Here is an 18,331-nt window from a genome sequence, read left to right as displayed (position 1 = left end):
CTTTAATGGATAAAACAAATTTTTATTTATATTTGAACACATTCCTGTCCAGCGACCAACTGTGTCACATATTGACGTTCTGAAGGGTTTAAAATAGGCAGTTGGCAATACTTGTTATCCTAAACAAAGATTAAAATTATGCTGAATTTTGATGTGAAAATTCTGCTGACCAATGATTCTGTTTAATAGTTCATTTTGTCCGTTCGTTTGTCTTTTATACTATTTAAGACGATTTTTTTCATATTTCAATGTATGAATAACTGATCTTTTCTGTTGTTATGTACTTTTATGCTTTCTCTTTCTATGTTTTTGAAATAATTTCCAGTATGGCTTCGAAACCGATTAATATCAGGTGGATTAGAATAAAAAATTATTTATATCATCGTATTACACACAATTTTCTACGAATATTACATCAAAAATCATAAGATCAATTCAATTTTGCTTAGCCCGGGTCTTTATACCCTCTGGGCTAACAAAACTGGTTTTAATCTTAAAATTTTCATTCCAATATCCGCGGAAAGCTGTCTATAATACGATGCGATAAATAATTATTCTTACCTCATAATTGTCAACTGTATTAAGCAGATGAATGAAAACAGGAGCGAAGGGATTCAAAGAAACGTGATCACTCTTGTACATATCATACAGAAAAGTTATTGCAACCAGTTTCTAGATTCAAGATAATTAAATAATTCTATGCAAATAACATTTTTATTTTAATCATTAAATTATTTTTAATTCACTAGATATGCTAATTGGTTAACTACAGCTTAATATTTTAATAATCTATCTAAAACAAGGAAAATGAATTAAGTTCGAACGTTCACGTAGGTAGATAGTAAACAACAGTCAGTTGTCTCTAGAGACGTTTCCCAATTTTAGAATAGCTTCATTACTAAAACTCAGTTTTCTTTTTTAGTTTGTCAATTTTGTGAATTATTTAATTTCTAGTTCCTGAGCAGGTTTTGGTAATAGGTCAGCATTTTGAAGTAATGTTACAAGCGCGGTACCAACTTTGAAAATGTCCTAAAATAGTAACAAACTAAATTTTAAAAAATAGGTTTATTGCTGAAAGACTAAACTATTAGGCAAATAAAAGAAAAATTTATCTATCCCCTTGATGTAAACAAACTACACAAAAACAAATTATCAATATTATCTAGTTTTCTTAAAATCCCATGCCTTGTTTCAAGAAAATAATAATAATATTAATAGGTACTAATTGTGTTTTCGTGTACATAAACACAATAGTACATTTAGAAATTATTTCTGAATATTGCTAAAATAACCTTTGTCTGTGAGTCCTAACTGTGGTCAAGGTAATTAATTTGTAATCTATTTACGGCCAAAGCATTCCCCCAACTCTCACTATAAGTGTCGAAATAAGACAAAATAGCATTAGAGTTACTATTTTTGACGTATTAGTACCTATATTGTTCTAGTTCTAGACTCGAAAACAACACCTTACACCATCAATATATAAATTTATATTGTTCGTACCTGTTTGTGAAAATTTTGATGTAACCTTGTACACAGACTTTCCAGAGAGTTTTTATTGACCATGTCATTGTCCAACAAGTACAACAACTGTCCAAGATCACGGGCTGATAGAGTCGATACCATTTTTAAGTATAGGTACTCTGAAAAAAAAATAAGAATCAATCCTAAACTTACCTAGCTAAATAACAATTGAAAACATGACTTTATATATGTAAAAATAAAACAGTATACGTACCTCTCTGTCTGTTTGTGGCGTTGAATCAAACTAACCGCTGAACTAAATAGGTTCTCCTTTACAAAGAAGCCTCTAATGGGTCCAGGGAACCTACCAAAGTACATGAGAAGTCCCAAAATAAATTCACCCACAATTTTTCTATTTCTTTTCCTAATGGGATTTGAAGTGGAAGGTCGTCGACTCCACCTCTTGTGATCCTATAGGCCTATTTCGGCGTAGCCACTTGCAATCATGTAAATAACTTCAAAACCGTCTCTTTCTTAATTATTTTAATATTTTTATTTTTGTACTTTTTTCATCCTTTTCTATATTTTTCTGCTAATTAATATGATTTAGTGCGGCATTTGCACATTTGTATTTACACTTTGTTCTCTGTATTTTTTCTCCCTCTTATGAAATTTGTTATGTTACAAATCGTGTAAATTTTTCAATCTTAAAACACTTTATTTAAAAATATATATGTATTAATTGTTTTTCTTTACGAATTTTCCTTTTTATAGATACTTTGTGCAGTAGCAAATACAAAAGTAAATAAGGGATATTTGTCCAAGTAGCTTTTGTCTTACTTTGCACTAAAAGCAGCGTTGCCGATATTCAAATAATACAACGCATTATTAAAAATAAATAAATAAAATACGGATCATGGAAAGAAAACGAGGTAGCGGTATTTTCACGGTAGCTTTTGATAGGTTTTTATAGGCCCCGCAGGAGCTAGAAATTAGAGAAAAGCTACTGTGAAAATACGAGTAAACCATTTATATACTTGGTTTTTCTTCCATGATCCCAAAAATCCAAGTTTAAATGAGAGCTTTCCAGTCGAGGAGTGAATAATTGGGGCCACTTCCACTCCTCAACTAGGGTGTTGCAAATTTAAATTAAAAGGTTTTTTTATTATATAGCTGTCAGGAATATAAAGCTGTAAAACTTTTGTAATAATATTTTTTTGGCAACCCTAAAAATAATTTCAATTTTTCCGGCTTTGCTTTCAAGTTACAACCACGTCCATCCTTCGTTATTCATTAATTTGTAATTAAAGAAAAGAGTTTAATTTAAACATACATGTATTTATATGTGCAAATAATCAACTTTTTGTTGTTTCTGTGATTTTTTACTGTGTTGTCATTATGTTTTTCTATTTTAATAGAGACTCAATTTTAAGACCGAGAGAACATTGTTAATGAACTCTTTTATTATGATAGATGCTGGAATTTTTTCATTCCAACTAAACTGAAAGTTATACTTCCATTTACTATCTAATATGATATAAAGTAGTAAGGATTTATTTTATTTTGTCTGAAACTAAATATCTTTTTAATTAATTGGTGGTCTGAATTGGTCTTTTTTAACAAGTATGCTTTATGACTCATGAGAATCTTAGATTGAATTCAAGCCAGTTTCTTGACCATTCCCTGCCCCTCAATAGAGGCTAGGGGCAAACCAACGTTAGGATCTAACATGCATACAAAGAGGAATGCCCTATGTAGCGCATTAACAGACACGTCTGATAATTTTAGTACACGTACAACTGGACTTTTTTAGACAAATTTCAACATCAAATGTACCTGAATTTAAAGCCTATAGAAAATTCTTCTTAATTCCTTGATTTAAGGGTAGGCGGGGGAAGCTGACATCCCCCTTCCGAATTCACCTAATGGGATGTGTTCATTAATATTAAAAAAAAGATTTATCTATTCTTCTTAAAGACATAAGTACTTACGAAGATAGAAATTGATAATTTAGATTTTCAGAAATTCATAATGTCTGACGATGATGAAATGGGCCAAAGGGCAAAATTTACCCAGGAGGAGAAAAATCTTTTGAGAGGTACGAAATACTTTAGTATTGGCAAGGAAAAAGATAACCTAAGAACCGTATATCTAGCATTAAATTTATTATAACGAATAAATAACTATATAATACCAGGTCGTTTAAGCATCCAAGAATTTCCAATTTAAATCAGTAAAGGAAACAATCTAAAAAAATATTGAAGCAAAGTTTTTTACAGCAATAATTAACAAAACAAATAGAACCACTAAAAAGTATCTTCTTGCTAGCTAAGTTTGTGAAAATTAGTCTCTCGTTAAACTTGCATAAATCAAAAAAAAATAAAGTATGAAGGGGGGGGGGGGGAAAGTGACACTTTTTGAAACCAAAACTAAAAGTCAAAGGAACTCAACTAAAAAAAGTGTTACAGGTCTGACATTTTGCATGGCAGCTGCTTTATAGGGGTACAATATGGAACTGTGAAGAAACGGCGGCGCAACCGCCGAAAACCGCCGAGAAAAGGCAACAAAAATTACGGCGGGAAACGGCGGTTTTCGGCGGTTGCGCCGCCGTTTCTTCACAGTTCCATATTGTACCCCTATAAAGCATCTGCCATGCAAAATCTCAGACCTGTAACCCTTTTTTTAGTTCAGTTCCTTTGTTGACTCTTAGTTTTGGTTTCAAAAAGTGTCACTTTCGCCCTCCCCCTTTTCAAAACAACGTGGTAGAATGCCTAGGTACTAAAATTCTTTCTCCCTTTTACTTATTTTTTTTATCAATGTATGGTAAAAAAATGTGTATCATTAAAGATGGTTTTGGGTTAATGATCCCGGTACATGACAAACCCTCCCCCCCCCCCCCCCACCTCCTTTTTTGTTCAAAAGCATTGTGTTGAACTAACCCTTTAGAATTGAACAAAAAATATTCGTCAAATTGTGATTTTCACATACTTAATTCTTACCTACCTAGGTACATAAAAGTAAAAAACTTTTGATTAGAAATCCAATTTATCTTATGATATAATTCATCCCTAAAAACTGATTTATTATTCTTTGATAATAAACGTTAAATGCTTAATTTTTATTATGGAAATGTTTGTTTATTTTATTTTGAAAATTATGATAAGAAACATATGTAAACTATCAACAATAATTTAGTTTTATGAGAATAACTAGTAACTACACGTCTTTTAGTTGCTTAAAATTAATTCAAATAGTTTAAAATATCCAATGAAATACATTTCAAATTTTGCTGCGGTACTATTTGATAACAAGGATGACGACATCAATAAGAGCGAAGCTCTGAAATGGTAGGACAATCGAACATGGACACTTGTTACATGTAAATTGTGAGTACTAAATAAGCAGAATATAAATATTTTAGTTCTAAAAGTAGAAAATCAGCATGTTTTAAATGGACGTACGGACTTTCTGATAACAATTACAGATTTGTAACGCTTTCTAAATCGTACCTAACAATCTTTTACCTATTATAAAGAGCTTACCGTTACGGACGTTCGGACGTATAGACTGATATATCGAGTCATCGACACGAGTTACAGAAAAGCTTTGCTTTTAAATTTTCTTGTTTTTTAAAGATATTGTGACGAGAGATGAAGAGTTGAAAGGGTTGGTGATATATACCAACATTCACAATCAAGAAAGACAGGCGGAGTAAGTAGTTTAGTAGCTACTCTATAATCATAGCATGTCAGTCCATCCGTTCAGCAGAAATTAAAATACTTTATTATTTCAGAGAAGCTTTGATCCTTAAACATGAATTCTAAATATTCTTTTTTCAATTCTTTATACCAGTTGCGTGCAGAGGGTTTTGCGGCTTTGCCACGGGGTAATTTTGACAATCTCAAAAATTTAAAATTTTTGTCAAGTGTACCTAGTGAAATGTATAGGGGAGTGAATCCCCACCCCTTTAATTTTGCCAGGGGATGGAAACACCCCCACCTTCCTTGGAAGCCTCTGCTTTATACCAAACTAGCGGCTTCGCCTCTAGGGGCTTTACCCCAAGAGGTGATCAAAAAAAAAATTTAGGCGAAATTCGTTTAAGGACTAAGGAAATCTTCTGCATAAAAAAAGGACCAAAGAAATCTTCTGCATAAAAAAAGGACCTAGGAAATCTTCTGCAAAAAAAAAGGACCAAGGAAATTTTCTGCAAAAAAAAAATTGGAGGAAAATTTTCATTTTTTGGGGGTTGGGGGTGTCCCATTTCCCAAGAAAATAGCTTAAAACCACCACAGGACCGATAGGTATAATATACCCTGAAGAGTAGAATCCAATCGGTTCAGTGGTTACCGAGATGTTAAGCTTCAGACGGACGGACGGACAGACATCATTCTACTTTGTATTATAGATATTCCGGTGACCCAACTGTGACAGACGACGTACAGACCCTAGTTATAGGAAAACTTTTCTTTGAATAAAAATATGTTTATTTAGGTTATCCAAAAGACTGGTGGATCAGTTTAATTTGGAGTCTGGAATGAATTATAATAAGAATCAAATATTTGGATGCATCAACAGAATGAAAACAGCTGAAATTAAGGTAAAACTTAATATTCTAAAAATCTTTATTCTTTATATTTTTACCTAGTAAAAAAGCTAGGTAGCTACTCTATAATTCACTTAGTCAGTCAGTTTGTAACACGGGCCAGCTCAATTCATAGATTTTTAAGTTTTCGTTCTTTTCACGGTTTTATATTGTATTAATGGCAGTGTTTGGGTATATCCTGCTTTCTTTCGTCAATGTGACTGTGATCAGTTTCGTAATGTTAACATCCTTATCAGGGGTGCAGTGTACAATGTACATTCTCTATGGGATCTCTTGCTAAAGGAGGAAAGGAAAAAATAAGAAATGTATATTGTATATTAGGAGGAAAATAAATGAAAAAATTAACAGTAGTTACCTACTGAAAGCATTTCTTTTCCTCCTTGGAGGGTTAAAAAAAACGAATATTATATTTAATATTTTTCCCCTCTTGGGGAAAAAAATAGTGGGGAAAAAATGAAATATTTTGCAGACGAGAAAAAAAATAATATGGTGCAGAATATACGCCCCTGCAGATTCGTTACCTACACAGTTAATATTTTTGTTGTTGTTTAGGAAAGAAGCAGACGAATGGTAGAAGGTGGCGTAGTTGACCCAGAAACGGGCGAGGAGTTTCAATTCTGGCTGACAGTGACAACTGAAATTGAACTGGTAGAGCAGCAACAACAACAGACCGGCACTGATCCGGATGTCATTATTAAAAGGTAGCTATCCATTTAAGTTGTTTTTTTAAAGTCCAAAGTTTCAAAGCTTTTGGCTTGTAACCCTACATTTGTTAATGTTCGTATGTATGTTCGTATGTCTGTTTGATTTGTATAGTATCGCTCTAATGAATGTTGTCATCCTTGATTAACTGTAATTCTGACGTTACTACTAAAAACCTAAATTGCAAAATAACTTATCCTACAAAATATCTAATCTTACAAAAGGCAATTTAGGTCTTTTGTAAGATTAGATCTTTTGTAGCATTAGGTCTTTCATAATAGGTCTTATGTAGCAACGCCGTAAATGTATTGATTATCTAGTGAACCCAATAAGACAAAAGTGAAAGGAGCAGCTGCATTTACAAAAGAAGACAGGGAGCAATTAAGAGGTAAGAAGAAACAGCTTATACCAACAACCAAATTCATTATGGAAAAAATCACTAAACCTATATGTGATTTTCAGCTGTCTTTGGGGGGGGGGGGGGGCAACACTTAGTATAATTGACTACCTTTTTATCTGCCCCCCAAATATCATTTTAGATTTATTTCTCCTGTTGGCTATACCTTATTCCTGGGTAAGAAGCCAACAATAAAAAGATTAATTTACAAAATGCCCTGTTTAAAACTATCCCTTTGATGAAAAGTAACATTAACATAAACTTTTTGAACGTCATTTGTTAAAACATTTTCTACTAAATACCTACCTACCCAAAATTTAAAGCCTCCAGCTTTCAAATTTTCATATAGGTACCTAATATGTCATTTTAAAATGCATCTAACTTTTAATTTTGTTTTTTAAAGCTGGAGGTTTAAAATTTTGGTTATCGGGTCTTCTTGTGGCAGTCTTTCAGCAGTTAGAGCGGTGTATTTCATGCAGGATTCCTTTAATCTTTGTTTTTTAGCAATTATGACTGGTGACAGTGAAATTAGGGGATTAATTTTTCATGGAAGCTCTATGTCGAAACAACAATGCAATGAGTAAGTACTTTTTTCAAATAATCCTTATACTAAAGTAATAGGATGCCTGTCTGTCAATCTGAAACGAAAAATCTCGCTATCCGCTAAACTGCCATAGTTTTCCTATACAATGTATCTTTTCATAGGTCCAGGGAAGGTTTACAGCTAATTTTGGGGAGGGTACCAAACCTTTTACATAATTATTTTTACTTTTCTTCTGAATGAAATAAAAAATAACCTCACTTAAATCTGTACACTTTCTAAACAATAGTAAAAACGGATTGTTCCTCCACTGATTTCCAATTGGCCGATTTAGAGTGTGTCTCTAGATTATCTCTATTTTATTCCTAAATTTGATACTTCCTTACTATTGCACCTGTCAATCCTTAATTTGTCATAATTATGATGTGGTAATGATAAATAATGCATATTTATTTCTATTCACCTGTAAATAGTTATTGAATAAAATAGCTGAAATTTAAAAATAGCAAAAGAAATACCTACATAGGTAAATGATCATAAAGTTTTTTTGGATAATGGAAAGAAAACGAAGTAGCGGATTTTGTTGTATTTTCACAGTAGCTTCAAATAGGTTATTTTAAGTTAGGCTAGAAATAGGAGAAAAGCTACTGTGTAAATAGTATATTATACGACGAATCCCGCTATTTCGTTTTCTTTCCATGATCTAAAATTTTATACCATATAAAGACTGATAACGTTAAATATAAAGAAAGATTTTTAAGAAGATATTTTTTGTTCTTTTTAAAGATCATAGTACTAAGATTTTTGTTGTTTTTTGGTCACAATTTTACTAACTTCCTTTATAGTTAGTTAAACTAGATATTTAAATTATTAATATTGAAACAGGTGGATAAAAGATGTATGATTTAATTCAGTTATATTGATACATAATACAGTCAAGTGATTCAGTCAAGTGACTTTATTCCTGTTTAGAGAGAGAAGGGACAATAGGCTGTTGATTACACTAGTCCCCAAAGTTTTATAATAACGTTTTCTTATTTGCTGGCTTAACAACTTTGGGAACTTAAGTGAATTTTGATTGGTTAATTCACTAACTTGAGAGTTCAAATGTTTTAACTACTAATTTTAATCTACAGAAGGGTATCATCATTGAGGATGTACTGATAATGACATGAAACGCACCTTTTAGGACTTCAATCAGATCACCTAGTGCACATACTAACCAACCATTTTATAATCTGTAATAGACAGAAATACATAAGCAAATAATCAAACCTTGAATAATATAATGCACACTAATATCTGCAATTAGAGAAATATGACGTCTATGCTTTATATTAAATAAAATAAACTTAATTAATAAACAGTGTAACAACATTTATAAATATTTTACTAACAATAGGACAAGTTAAACAAATCCATATTCTTATCAGCGGACAACACAATCTAAAGTAACAACATATATAAAAGGGGGGGGCGAAAGTGACACTTTTTGAAACCAAAACTAAAAGTCAAAGGAACTCAACTAAAAAAAGAGTTACAGGTCTGACATTTTGCATGGCAGTTGCTTTATAGGGGTACAATATGGAACTGTGAAAAAACGGCGGCGCAACCGCCGAAAACCGCCGAGAAAAGGCAAAAAAAATTTCGGCGGGAAACGGCGGTTTTCGGCGGTTTCGCCGCTGTTTCTTCACAGTTCCATATTGTACCCCTATAAAGCAACTGCCATGCAAAATCTCAGACCTGTAACTCTTTTTTTAGTTGAGTTCCTTTGTTGACTTTTAGTTTTGGTTACAAAAAGTGTCACTTTCGCCCCCCCCCCCTTTATTATGTACATCAATTTAAACAAAATAAATATCACAAATTGCAATGTTCATCATTTTTTGCTTTTATCAGATTGTGGGGCAAGTTGGTGGATAAATTCAACGAGGCAACAGGGAAGAACTATAGCAAAGCAGAAATTTATAATTCACTCAGCAAAATTAAACATAAGGATAGAAAGGTAAGTTAGATACCCAATAGCCAACTGTAAAGATAGACAGATAGATATTTATGCAAGAAGTGTATTTTATAATAGGTAGATGAATTGCAAAGCACAAAATAATTCTCTCAGCAAGATAAAACATAAGGATAGAAAGGTAAGATAGACAGATACCCAATGGCTATCTTATCTATTATCCTTATAATAAAGTAACAGGATGTTTGTATGTGTGTTTGTGTGTTTGTATGTTTGTACCAAAGGATCTCGCTAACCGCTGAACCGATTGGGTTCTCCTTAACAGGGTAGCTTCTCATAGGTCCCGGGAAGGTTTATAACTATTTTCTTTGGGGGTGGTACACCTCCAACCCCCCCTCCGAAAATTTTTTTTTTAAAACTTTTTAACTAAATTTAAAAATGAGGGGGGAAGGCAACCCCCCCCCCCCAAAAAAAAAATGTTCGCCCCCCCCAAAAAAATTTTTTTTACTTTTTTTTACAAAATATAAAATAAAAAATTCAATTATTAAATTCGACTCTCTCCTCCTCAAGTGCCCCTAGAGGCCTCTAGGGGCCTAGCCGCTAGTCTTTTTATAATGTAAAAAATACAGTCAAAAACATAAATACCTAATTCAAAATTCTTTTAATAGTTTAAATCTTTATACTAAAGGGGTAGTTTCACGAAATGCATTTGAACTTAATTTAGTGAACCGCATATTTTTAGTAGCGAAGCTACTCTATAATTCACTTTGTCCGTCCGTCAGTCAGTCAGTCAGTCAGTCCGTCAGTCCGTAACGCTATGGGGGAAATGGGATTTACTCAGCTCCTATAAAAGATAGAATGCTGAAATTTTTTGACAACATTCCCATTATTAAGAAGCACAATTGACTATAAAACATCATTTGCGGTCGGACCGATTTTTAGCAGGTTTTAGGCTATTTTTATATTTTTCACATTTTTCTCTATATCTTCAGTGTTTATGGTCCGATTTTCAAAATTTTTTCAGTTACAGATATCAAAATTAAATTTCCTGTCGTTTAAAGAAACAATCATGAAGGCCAGACTGCCTTTTTAGCAGGTTTTAGGCTATTTTTATATTTTTCACATTTTTTTTCCATATCTTCAGTGTATGGTCCGATTTTCAAAAATTTTTCAGTTATAGATATCAAAATTAAATTTCCCGTCTTTTAAAGAAGACAACCATGACGGCCAGACTGCCTTTTCAGCAGGTTTTAGGCTGTTTTTTTTATATTTTTAACATTTTTCTCCATATCTTCAGTGTTTATAGTCCGATTTTCAAAATTTTTTCAGTTGTAGATATCAAAATTAAATTTCCCGTCTTTAAAGGAAATAACCATGACGGCCAGACTGCCTTTTTGGCAGGTTTTAGGCTATTTATAAATATATTTAACACTTTTTTCCATATCTTCAGTGTATATGGTCCGATTTTCCAAATTTTTTAAGTTTTTAAGGATTTAAAAATTAATTTTTTTGTCGTTTCAAGAAAACAACCATGGCGGCCAGACTGCCTTTTATCAGGTTTTTGGCTATTTTTATATGTTTTACATATTTCCCAAGATCTTTGTTTATTTTGATCCAATTTTCAAACTTTTATGGGATATCAGTATCAAAATAATTTTTCCCATTGTTATGAGCATCTTTAATATAATTTACTTTGACCATCGTCATCATACAAAATAAAACAAGGTTTCATATTTATCTTATCCAATAAATCTATTCTTGATTTTAGTAAAAACCTTTTAAATCTACCTGTACGTATTCCCATCTACGATTTTTTGTGCTTCGCTACTTATGGATGTTGTCATCCTTGTTTCGTAGTTAATGGGGTAAACTACATTTAAATAGCATATATTTGAAATAAATTCAATTTTCTACCACGTAGTTTTTAAAATATCAAGACCTGAAAATTGTCTTTTTGTGATATATGCAATTTAAAAAGACGATTTTCAAGTCTTGATATTTCAAAAACTATGTGGTAGAAAATTGATTTTTTTTCAAATATATGCCATTGCCATATGAATGTAGTTTAACCATTTAACCAGGATGAAATATGCGGTTCACTAAATTAAGTTCAAATGCATTTCGTGAAACTACCCCTTTATACTAAATTAGAATACATTACTTTAATTTGGATATTATTAAAAAAAACAAAAAAAATATTAAAAAAACAAAAAAAACCTGGTTTTTATTAATAAAAACCAATAAAAACCGGTTTAAACCAAAAAAACCATACTGGTTTGATCTTTTTAAAAAAAACCTGGTTTTTTCCCATCTCTGAGTTTGATAGATAGATTTTCATAGACAGAAAGATAGTGATATATAAATATGTTAGATAAATATTTAAACTACTCTATAATTTGAAATGTCCGTCTGTCCGTCTGTCTGTATGTCCGTATGTCTGTCTTAGTTCGGGGGAAACGTGATTTTCTCGGCTCGTATAAAAGATAAAAGGCGGAAATTTTTTGACAAAATTCCCATTATCAAGGAGCACAATTAACTATAAAACATCATTGGCGATAGGACCGCTTTTTAGCAGGTTTTAGGCTATTTTTGTATTTTTCACATTTTTCTCCATATCTTTGGTGTTTATGGTCCGATTTCCAAAATTTTTTCAGTTATAGAATCAAAATTAAATTTCCTATCGTTTCAAGAAAACAACTATGACGGTCAGACTGCCTTTAAGCAGGTTTTAGGCTATTTTTGTATTTTTCACATTTTTCTCCATACCTTTGGTGTTTATGGCCCAATTTCCAAAGTTTTTCAGTTATAGATATCAAAATTAAATTTCCTGTCGTTTCAAGAACACGTCAATGGAGGTCAGACTGCCTTTTTGCAGGTTTTTGGCTATTTTTATATTTTTCACATTTTTCCTCATGTCTTTGGTGTTTATGGTCCGTTTTTTAAAATTTTTGTAGTTAAAAATATCAAAATTAAATTTCCCGTTTGTATCCAGTATGTAATTTACTTTGACCATCAGTCTGTTAGTCATAGTACTGAAATATAAATAAATATTAAGAAATTAAAAACAAATGTTGAAAAGGTTTCGTGATTTTTTCCTAATATACATTCTTTTGTCAACTAATATCTAAATTCCTATTTAATTGTCTATGCTTCGCTACTTATGGATGTTGTCATCCTTGTTTTATTAATACCTAGAAATGCAAAAATAGGTCACTAGTTTATTTATTGATTCTTTGCGAAGCATTATTAAACTCAAAGATATGATAGCTGTTAGATTTTCATAAAAAAATAGATTAGTAGATAGTGTTGGATTGATTATTTGGTGGGTTTAATTCTTGATTGATTGAATTCTCCATTCCTTCATTCATGGATTCTTAGATTCTGACAATTTAGAATCATCTTTCTTAAAAAGCAATCAACAAAAAGACAAATATTGTTTCAGTGTATTTTTTCTATTAAGAGTGGTCAGTTCCGGATGGTAAATGAAGACACAGGTCTGCAAGATTATTGGTCCTACAATGATGAACCCTCGGGAAGGTAAAAATATAAAGGGGGGAGGCGGATGTGCCACTTTTTGAAACCAAAACCAAAAGTCAACAAAGGAACTCACTCAACTAAAAAAGAGTTACAGGTCTGAGATTTTGCATGGCAGTTCCTTTATAGGGGTACAATATGGAACTGTGAAGAAACGGCGGCGCAACTGCCGAAAACCGGCGTTTCCCGCCGAATTTTTTTGCCTTTTCTTGCCGGTTTTTAAATAAGTATCGAGCTAAAAATCTCATGTCTTTTTTCAAAAGTGGACTGTTAATGCTTCCAGTGAAGTTTATGTTTACAAACACCCCAAGAAATGAAATTCCAAAAGGCAGAGGCATTAAGTTAAATGTTAAATAGTTTTGTATTAGATTAAATACCTAACTTTTCTTTAAAAGTAAAAAACATTTTATTTTAGTTATATAAGCGCACCAGCTCCTACACCTGGGATTGATAGCATCCTTGCTCTTCTTAAATCAGGTAAAAAAAGCTTTGCGCATTTTTTTTGTATGTGCATTATTATCCTTGTTTTACTCGCCTCAATTTATTTATACAAGGGTAGATTAACTTAAGAAAAAATTAACCTTTCAAAATTAAACGTCAATGATAATGCCAAAAGTAGTAACAGACAATTAATCAATTTTTAGTTATAATGGGGTCTTCTTTATTTCAATTGATCGTTCATGGTATCGTTGGTCCAGACTCTCACACTTTCTTTTCACGATCTATGTCTTGGAAGTAATAGTTTCTAGTCTCAGTCCAATCAACGTCATATTGAACTAACTGTAGGTAAGCTTCACATTGGTCCAGGGTTGTCGAATTTGGCACTTTTTTTGATATTGGGCGGCCCAATTGCCCAAAAGGGTTTTAGGCGGGTTTTGGGCGCCCAAAAGTGGTTTTGGGCATCCTTTTTGGGCAAATGTCGTAAAAAGCATATAAAAAGGATATAAAATAGCCTAAAACCATACCTAGACTTATCATTAGAAATAAAATAGCCGAAAACCATCTAAGAACCTAAAAAGGCTCCACTGGAAAGGAGAACCATATCGGTTCAGCAGTTAGCGAAATCCTTTTCTAAATACAAAAAATCTTACTAATTTATATAGTTAACTAGAGGCCTCTAGGGGCACTTGAGGAGGGAAGAGTCAAATTTGATAATCCAATTATTATATTAGATTTAAAAAGAAAAAGTAAAAAAAATTTGGGGGGGGGAATAATTTTTTTTTTTTGGGGGGGGGGGGGGTTTCCTCCCCCATTTTTATTTTTAGTTTAAAAAAAGTTTTTTGGGGAGTGTAATTTTTTTCAAGGGGCGATTTCTCTTAGGAGGGTGGTGGTACCCTCCCCCAAAATAGTCATAAACCCTTCCCAGAACCTATGAGAAGCTACCCTGTTAAAGAGAACCCGATCGGTTCAGCGGTTAGCGAGATCCTTCGGTACAAACACACAAACAAACAGACACACATCCTGTTACTTTAGTATAAGGATATCACCTAAAAAATAGGACCGCCCCCATCTTTTTTAACCCCCTCCCCTTTTTCTCTCCCCCTAAAAGGGGGTGTCCAAAACTGCCCAAAAGGACTTTATATTGGGCGGCCCAAAAGCGCCCGCCCAAAACTGCCCGCCCAAAAGCGCCCGCCCAAAATGACAACCCTGCATTGGTCCCATTATAGTTTTAGACTATTTTTCTGCCTATTGATATCCCTTAAATACAGAACCGCTAGATAGTTGGGGCACACCCGCTAGTAAATGAATACATCATATAATTTTTATATTTTGCCTAGAATATGGCGGAGATATATTTGAGGTGGACAGTCTTGACTGGGGAAATCCACAGGCATCCTACCTGAAAGCTATTCTACCTGGCGTTCTGGTAAGTTTGTATGTGTATGTGTTTGTGTAGCCATTGTTCCTTAGTGTTTGGACCTAACTAAGATTATGTGTATTTAAGTTCATCATATATATCCAATCCTATTATATAAAGTAGTAAGGTTTTTTTTGTCTGAAGCTTAATATCTCGATAATTGCTGGTCTGAATATATTGTACTCTTCAGGGAAGCTTTATGAAGGTCTTGCGGTGGTTTCAAGCTCTTTTCTTGACCTCCCCCTAGATGCTAAGGGTGAAGCAACTAGTCCTTTTTTACGTAGGTTCCGGATGATTTTAGGCTATTTTTGGTGTTTACATATTGGGATTTGTTTAAATTGTCCTTGTTTTTTCCAGTATGGCTTCGAAACCTACGAATCTGCTGGATTAGAACCGGATTAAAGCTACAATCATGTATCGTATCACAGGGGCGTCCAAGCTTTTTTTTTGGGGGGGGGTAAAAAATTTTAGGGGGGGGGGTAATTCGTGTTTGGGGGGGGTAAAATGGCGCGCGAAGCGCGCCGAAATTTTTTTTTACCCCCCCCAAAATTTTTACCCCGGGGGTAAAATTTGATTGGGGGGGGTAATTACCCCCCCTAAAGTCTGTTGGGGGGGGTAAATACTCCCCCCAAATCTGTTGGGGGGGGTAATTACCCCCCCCAAACTAATTTACCCCGGGGGTAAAATTTTTGGGGGGGGTAATTTAATTATGTAAAAAAAGCACCTACCTAATCTTTTAGGTTAATAAGTACTATCCTATAACATAAAGAAGTAAGTAAGGTTTATTTGACCATAGCTTCAGATTTCATTACTTTTAATACTGAGTTCTCCTTTTTAGGAAAGCTTCACATAGATCCCATGATGGTTCCACACTATTATAGGTCAATCCTTTGAGTGGTTTTAGGCTATTTTTCTCCTCCCTTTTTACCCTTTAGAAAACACGAGTTCTTAGATGCTAAGGGCGCCACTACTATTCAAATATATAGTAGTATCTCATTCTTTAGAACATAAAAATACAATAATTAACTCACTAACCAATGAACCAATATGATTATACTTTAAAGTGAAGCGTCTTATAGGTCCTGGTAAGTTTTATAACTAGTTTTGAGACACCCTGACATCCTCCCAAAAGAAATCGCCTATAGAAATTCTTTTTCATTATTTAATGAAATATTTGATTTAGTTAGGTATCTATTTTATGGAATCTTCAGTGCTTTACAATTACATCATAAATCCCCGGGATGGTATTTACTCCCCCCCCCCCCAAAAAAAAATTTTCAGTAAAATTTTTTTTTTTAAGAACATTCAATTTGGGGGGGGTAATTACCCCCCCCAAAATAGTTTGGGTGGGGTAAATACCCCCCCCAAAATCGTTGGGGGTGCCTACGGCACCCCCAAGGTAGGGGTAATTTTTTTTGGGGGGGGGTATTGTTCACAAAATTTTGGGGGTGCCTACGGCACCCCCAAAATCGTTTGGGGGTGCCAAATGGCCCATTACCCCCCCCCTTGGACGCCTATGTCGTATCAAATCTAATTTTCAACAAATATTGAATATGTGTACCTAATCATAATATTAAAACCGGTTTTGTAAATTCGTGACTTCGGCATCACTGGTTTCAATCTTATGATTGTACATTTTATATCCGCGGAAAGCTGTTTATAATACGATAGTATAAATAACTATTATAGGAAGAGCAGAGGTTGAAGCGAAGCATACTCGAGCTACAAAACCAAAATCTCAAACTACAAAACAAAAAGTTGAAAATGGAATTACGGAAAGAGGAACGGTGATAATGAAAATAAAACCCACTGTATGTAAGAGAGATCTCAATAACGGCTGTATCTGAATCCTGACTTCAGAAAATCAGGGAACCAAAAGTACAATATGTAGAATTACAATGACAGACACCCAGTAGACCGAGAATAGACGCGAGTTTTTAAAGTACAAATCGTCACTTAAATACCCCTTCTAAAATGTTAATTAATATTTGGTTTTGACCCTTTTTTAGTACATTTGATATAAGTAAACATTAAACAACCCTTTCAAAATATTTGTAAAACTTGAGAAAATCCCATCAGCACAAAAATCGGACTCTGGATAACCCTTCCCTAAAACCCAAAACAAATTTAGTAGATTTATTATCTCTTTTTGATCTATACCTGTGGGAAATAATATCTTTGCGACTCTTTACCTACAAAAATGTTTTTTTTTTTATAAACGCTCTTACAGTAGAAAAGTCAATATATGTACACGTACATTTAAAACTATGAAAAGTAGTTTTCTACTATAAAAATAGAATTTATAACAAGGTAGTAATTATAACAATTAAAATACTCTATTGTTAGTAAATTAACAAGGACAATTATTCTCATTGAATTGTAAATTATACAATTCTTTTTGCACTTTATGAAACATAACATGGCAGTGTCTATACTTTTCAACCAATAATTTAATCTACAGCAAGGAATAATTGTTTAAATTATTCGAAATGTAGGTACATTAATTTCAAAGTCTTTTTCTGAATTTTTTAAATCCATCAAAAAAAGAAATGTTTCAAACTTATTGTTTAAGCAGGATGAAAGTACTTCGGACTTACAGATATTCCTTAGTTCTAGAGTTGCTTTGATACTATTTGTAAGATAAAGAAAAAGGGCAATAAAAATTAAATGCCTTTTGATAAGAAAAAGTATAATTTTTAATTTATGGAAGCTTCTTAACTTAAGAACTGTTATGAATATATACCTAGTAATTTTATAAAAATTGCTAAAAAAAATGCAAAAATTTTATTTGTTTATATTTTTTTGCTGTTGAAGCAAAATGTACTATTTTTAAGTCAGTATTAGTAAACATTTCGCGTATTTATGTCATGAGTCAAATTATTTTGTTTTAGTAGCGAAACTACTCAAGTGATAGTGTTTTTTTTCGGTATGCAAGTCGTATTTTTGTTCTCATCCCTGTGTTTTTTATATTACCTAAATTTATCCTTCTGTTTAACTAAATGCTTCAAAAAATCTTCGCTAGTAGATAGTAGACTTAAATTGTTCTTCTTTTTGTATGTTTATTATTTAACATTAGAAAAAATGAATCATATCTTTTTTATTTTAAATATTTAAACTTATATTTTATTTAAATGATAATTCTTAAACATGAGTGAGCTTTTATTACAATTAATACTTGCATATATGTTATATATTTTTCATAAGAATTGTAATTCTTATGTAATTAATAGGAAAGACAGAATTTTTATAGTTTTATAACTCCGTGAGTAAGATTA

At 32.7% G+C, this 18,331-nt stretch overlaps 2 protein-coding genes across 2 annotated transcripts; one reads left to right on the top strand and one right to left on the bottom strand.

Moving 5' to 3' along the window:
* Positions 1 to 26: 26 nt before the first annotated feature.
* LOC145305350 (CCR4-NOT transcription complex subunit 11-like) lies at positions 27 to 1,639 on the bottom strand. The gene is made up of 4 exons (XM_080146967.1): positions 1,504 to 1,639; positions 960 to 1,029; positions 562 to 674; positions 27 to 119 (listed from the first exon to the last, which is right to left on the bottom strand). The coding sequence occupies exons 1-4, from the start codon at positions 1,624 to 1,626 to the stop codon at positions 27 to 29; spliced, it is 399 nt and encodes a 132-aa protein (XP_080003093.1). The 5' UTR covers positions 1,627 to 1,639.
* A 1,843-nt stretch (positions 1,640 to 3,482) lies between these two features.
* LOC145305850 (uncharacterized) lies at positions 3,483 to 17,355 on the top strand. The gene is made up of 11 exons (XM_080147672.1): positions 3,483 to 3,562; positions 5,100 to 5,175; positions 5,956 to 6,061; positions 6,620 to 6,768; positions 7,090 to 7,157; positions 7,671 to 7,746; positions 9,604 to 9,709; positions 13,125 to 13,201; positions 13,614 to 13,675; positions 14,977 to 15,065; positions 16,746 to 17,355. Exons 1-11 carry the CDS (start codon positions 3,496 to 3,498, stop codon positions 16,845 to 16,847), a joined length of 978 nt encoding a protein of 325 aa, XP_080003798.1. The 5' UTR covers positions 3,483 to 3,495; the 3' UTR covers positions 16,848 to 17,355.
* The last annotated feature ends 976 nt before the right edge of the window (positions 17,356 to 18,331 follow it).

This window comes from Acartia tonsa, chromosome 14 (assembly GCF_053477335.1).
Source record: "Acartia tonsa isolate MP-2025a chromosome 14, ASM5347733v1, whole genome shotgun sequence".
Taxonomy (NCBI): Eukaryota; Metazoa; Arthropoda; class Copepoda; order Calanoida; family Acartiidae; genus Acartia; species Acartia tonsa.
The sequence above is the reverse complement of the archived record's forward strand: the minus strand, read 5'-3'. Positions and strand labels throughout refer to the sequence as shown.

Bases quoted from the DNA above. Each gene is read 5' to 3' on its own strand.
- LOC145305350 (XM_080146967.1), bottom strand. From the start codon at position 1,626: ATGGTATCGACTCTATCAGCCCGTGATCTTGGACAGTTGTTGTACTTG. The intron at 1,030-1,503 runs GTACGAACAATA...TTACTATTTTAG, and splicing joins ATCAAAATTTTCACAAACAG to GACATTTTCAAAGTTGGTAC. The intron at 120-561 runs GTAAGAATAATT...ATCTTTGTTTAG, and splicing joins ATACAGTTGACAATTATGAG to GATAACAAGTATTGCCAACT.
- LOC145305850 (XM_080147672.1), top strand. From the start codon at position 3,496: ATGTCTGACGATGATGAAATGGGCCAAAGGGCAAAATTTACCCAGGAG. The intron at 7,158-7,670 runs GTAAGAAGAAAC...TTTGTTTTTTAG, and splicing joins AGACAGGGAGCAATTAAGAG to CAATTATGACTGGTGACAGT. The intron at 7,747-9,603 runs GTAAGTACTTTT...TGCTTTTATCAG, and splicing joins TCGAAACAACAATGCAATGA to ATTGTGGGGCAAGTTGGTGG.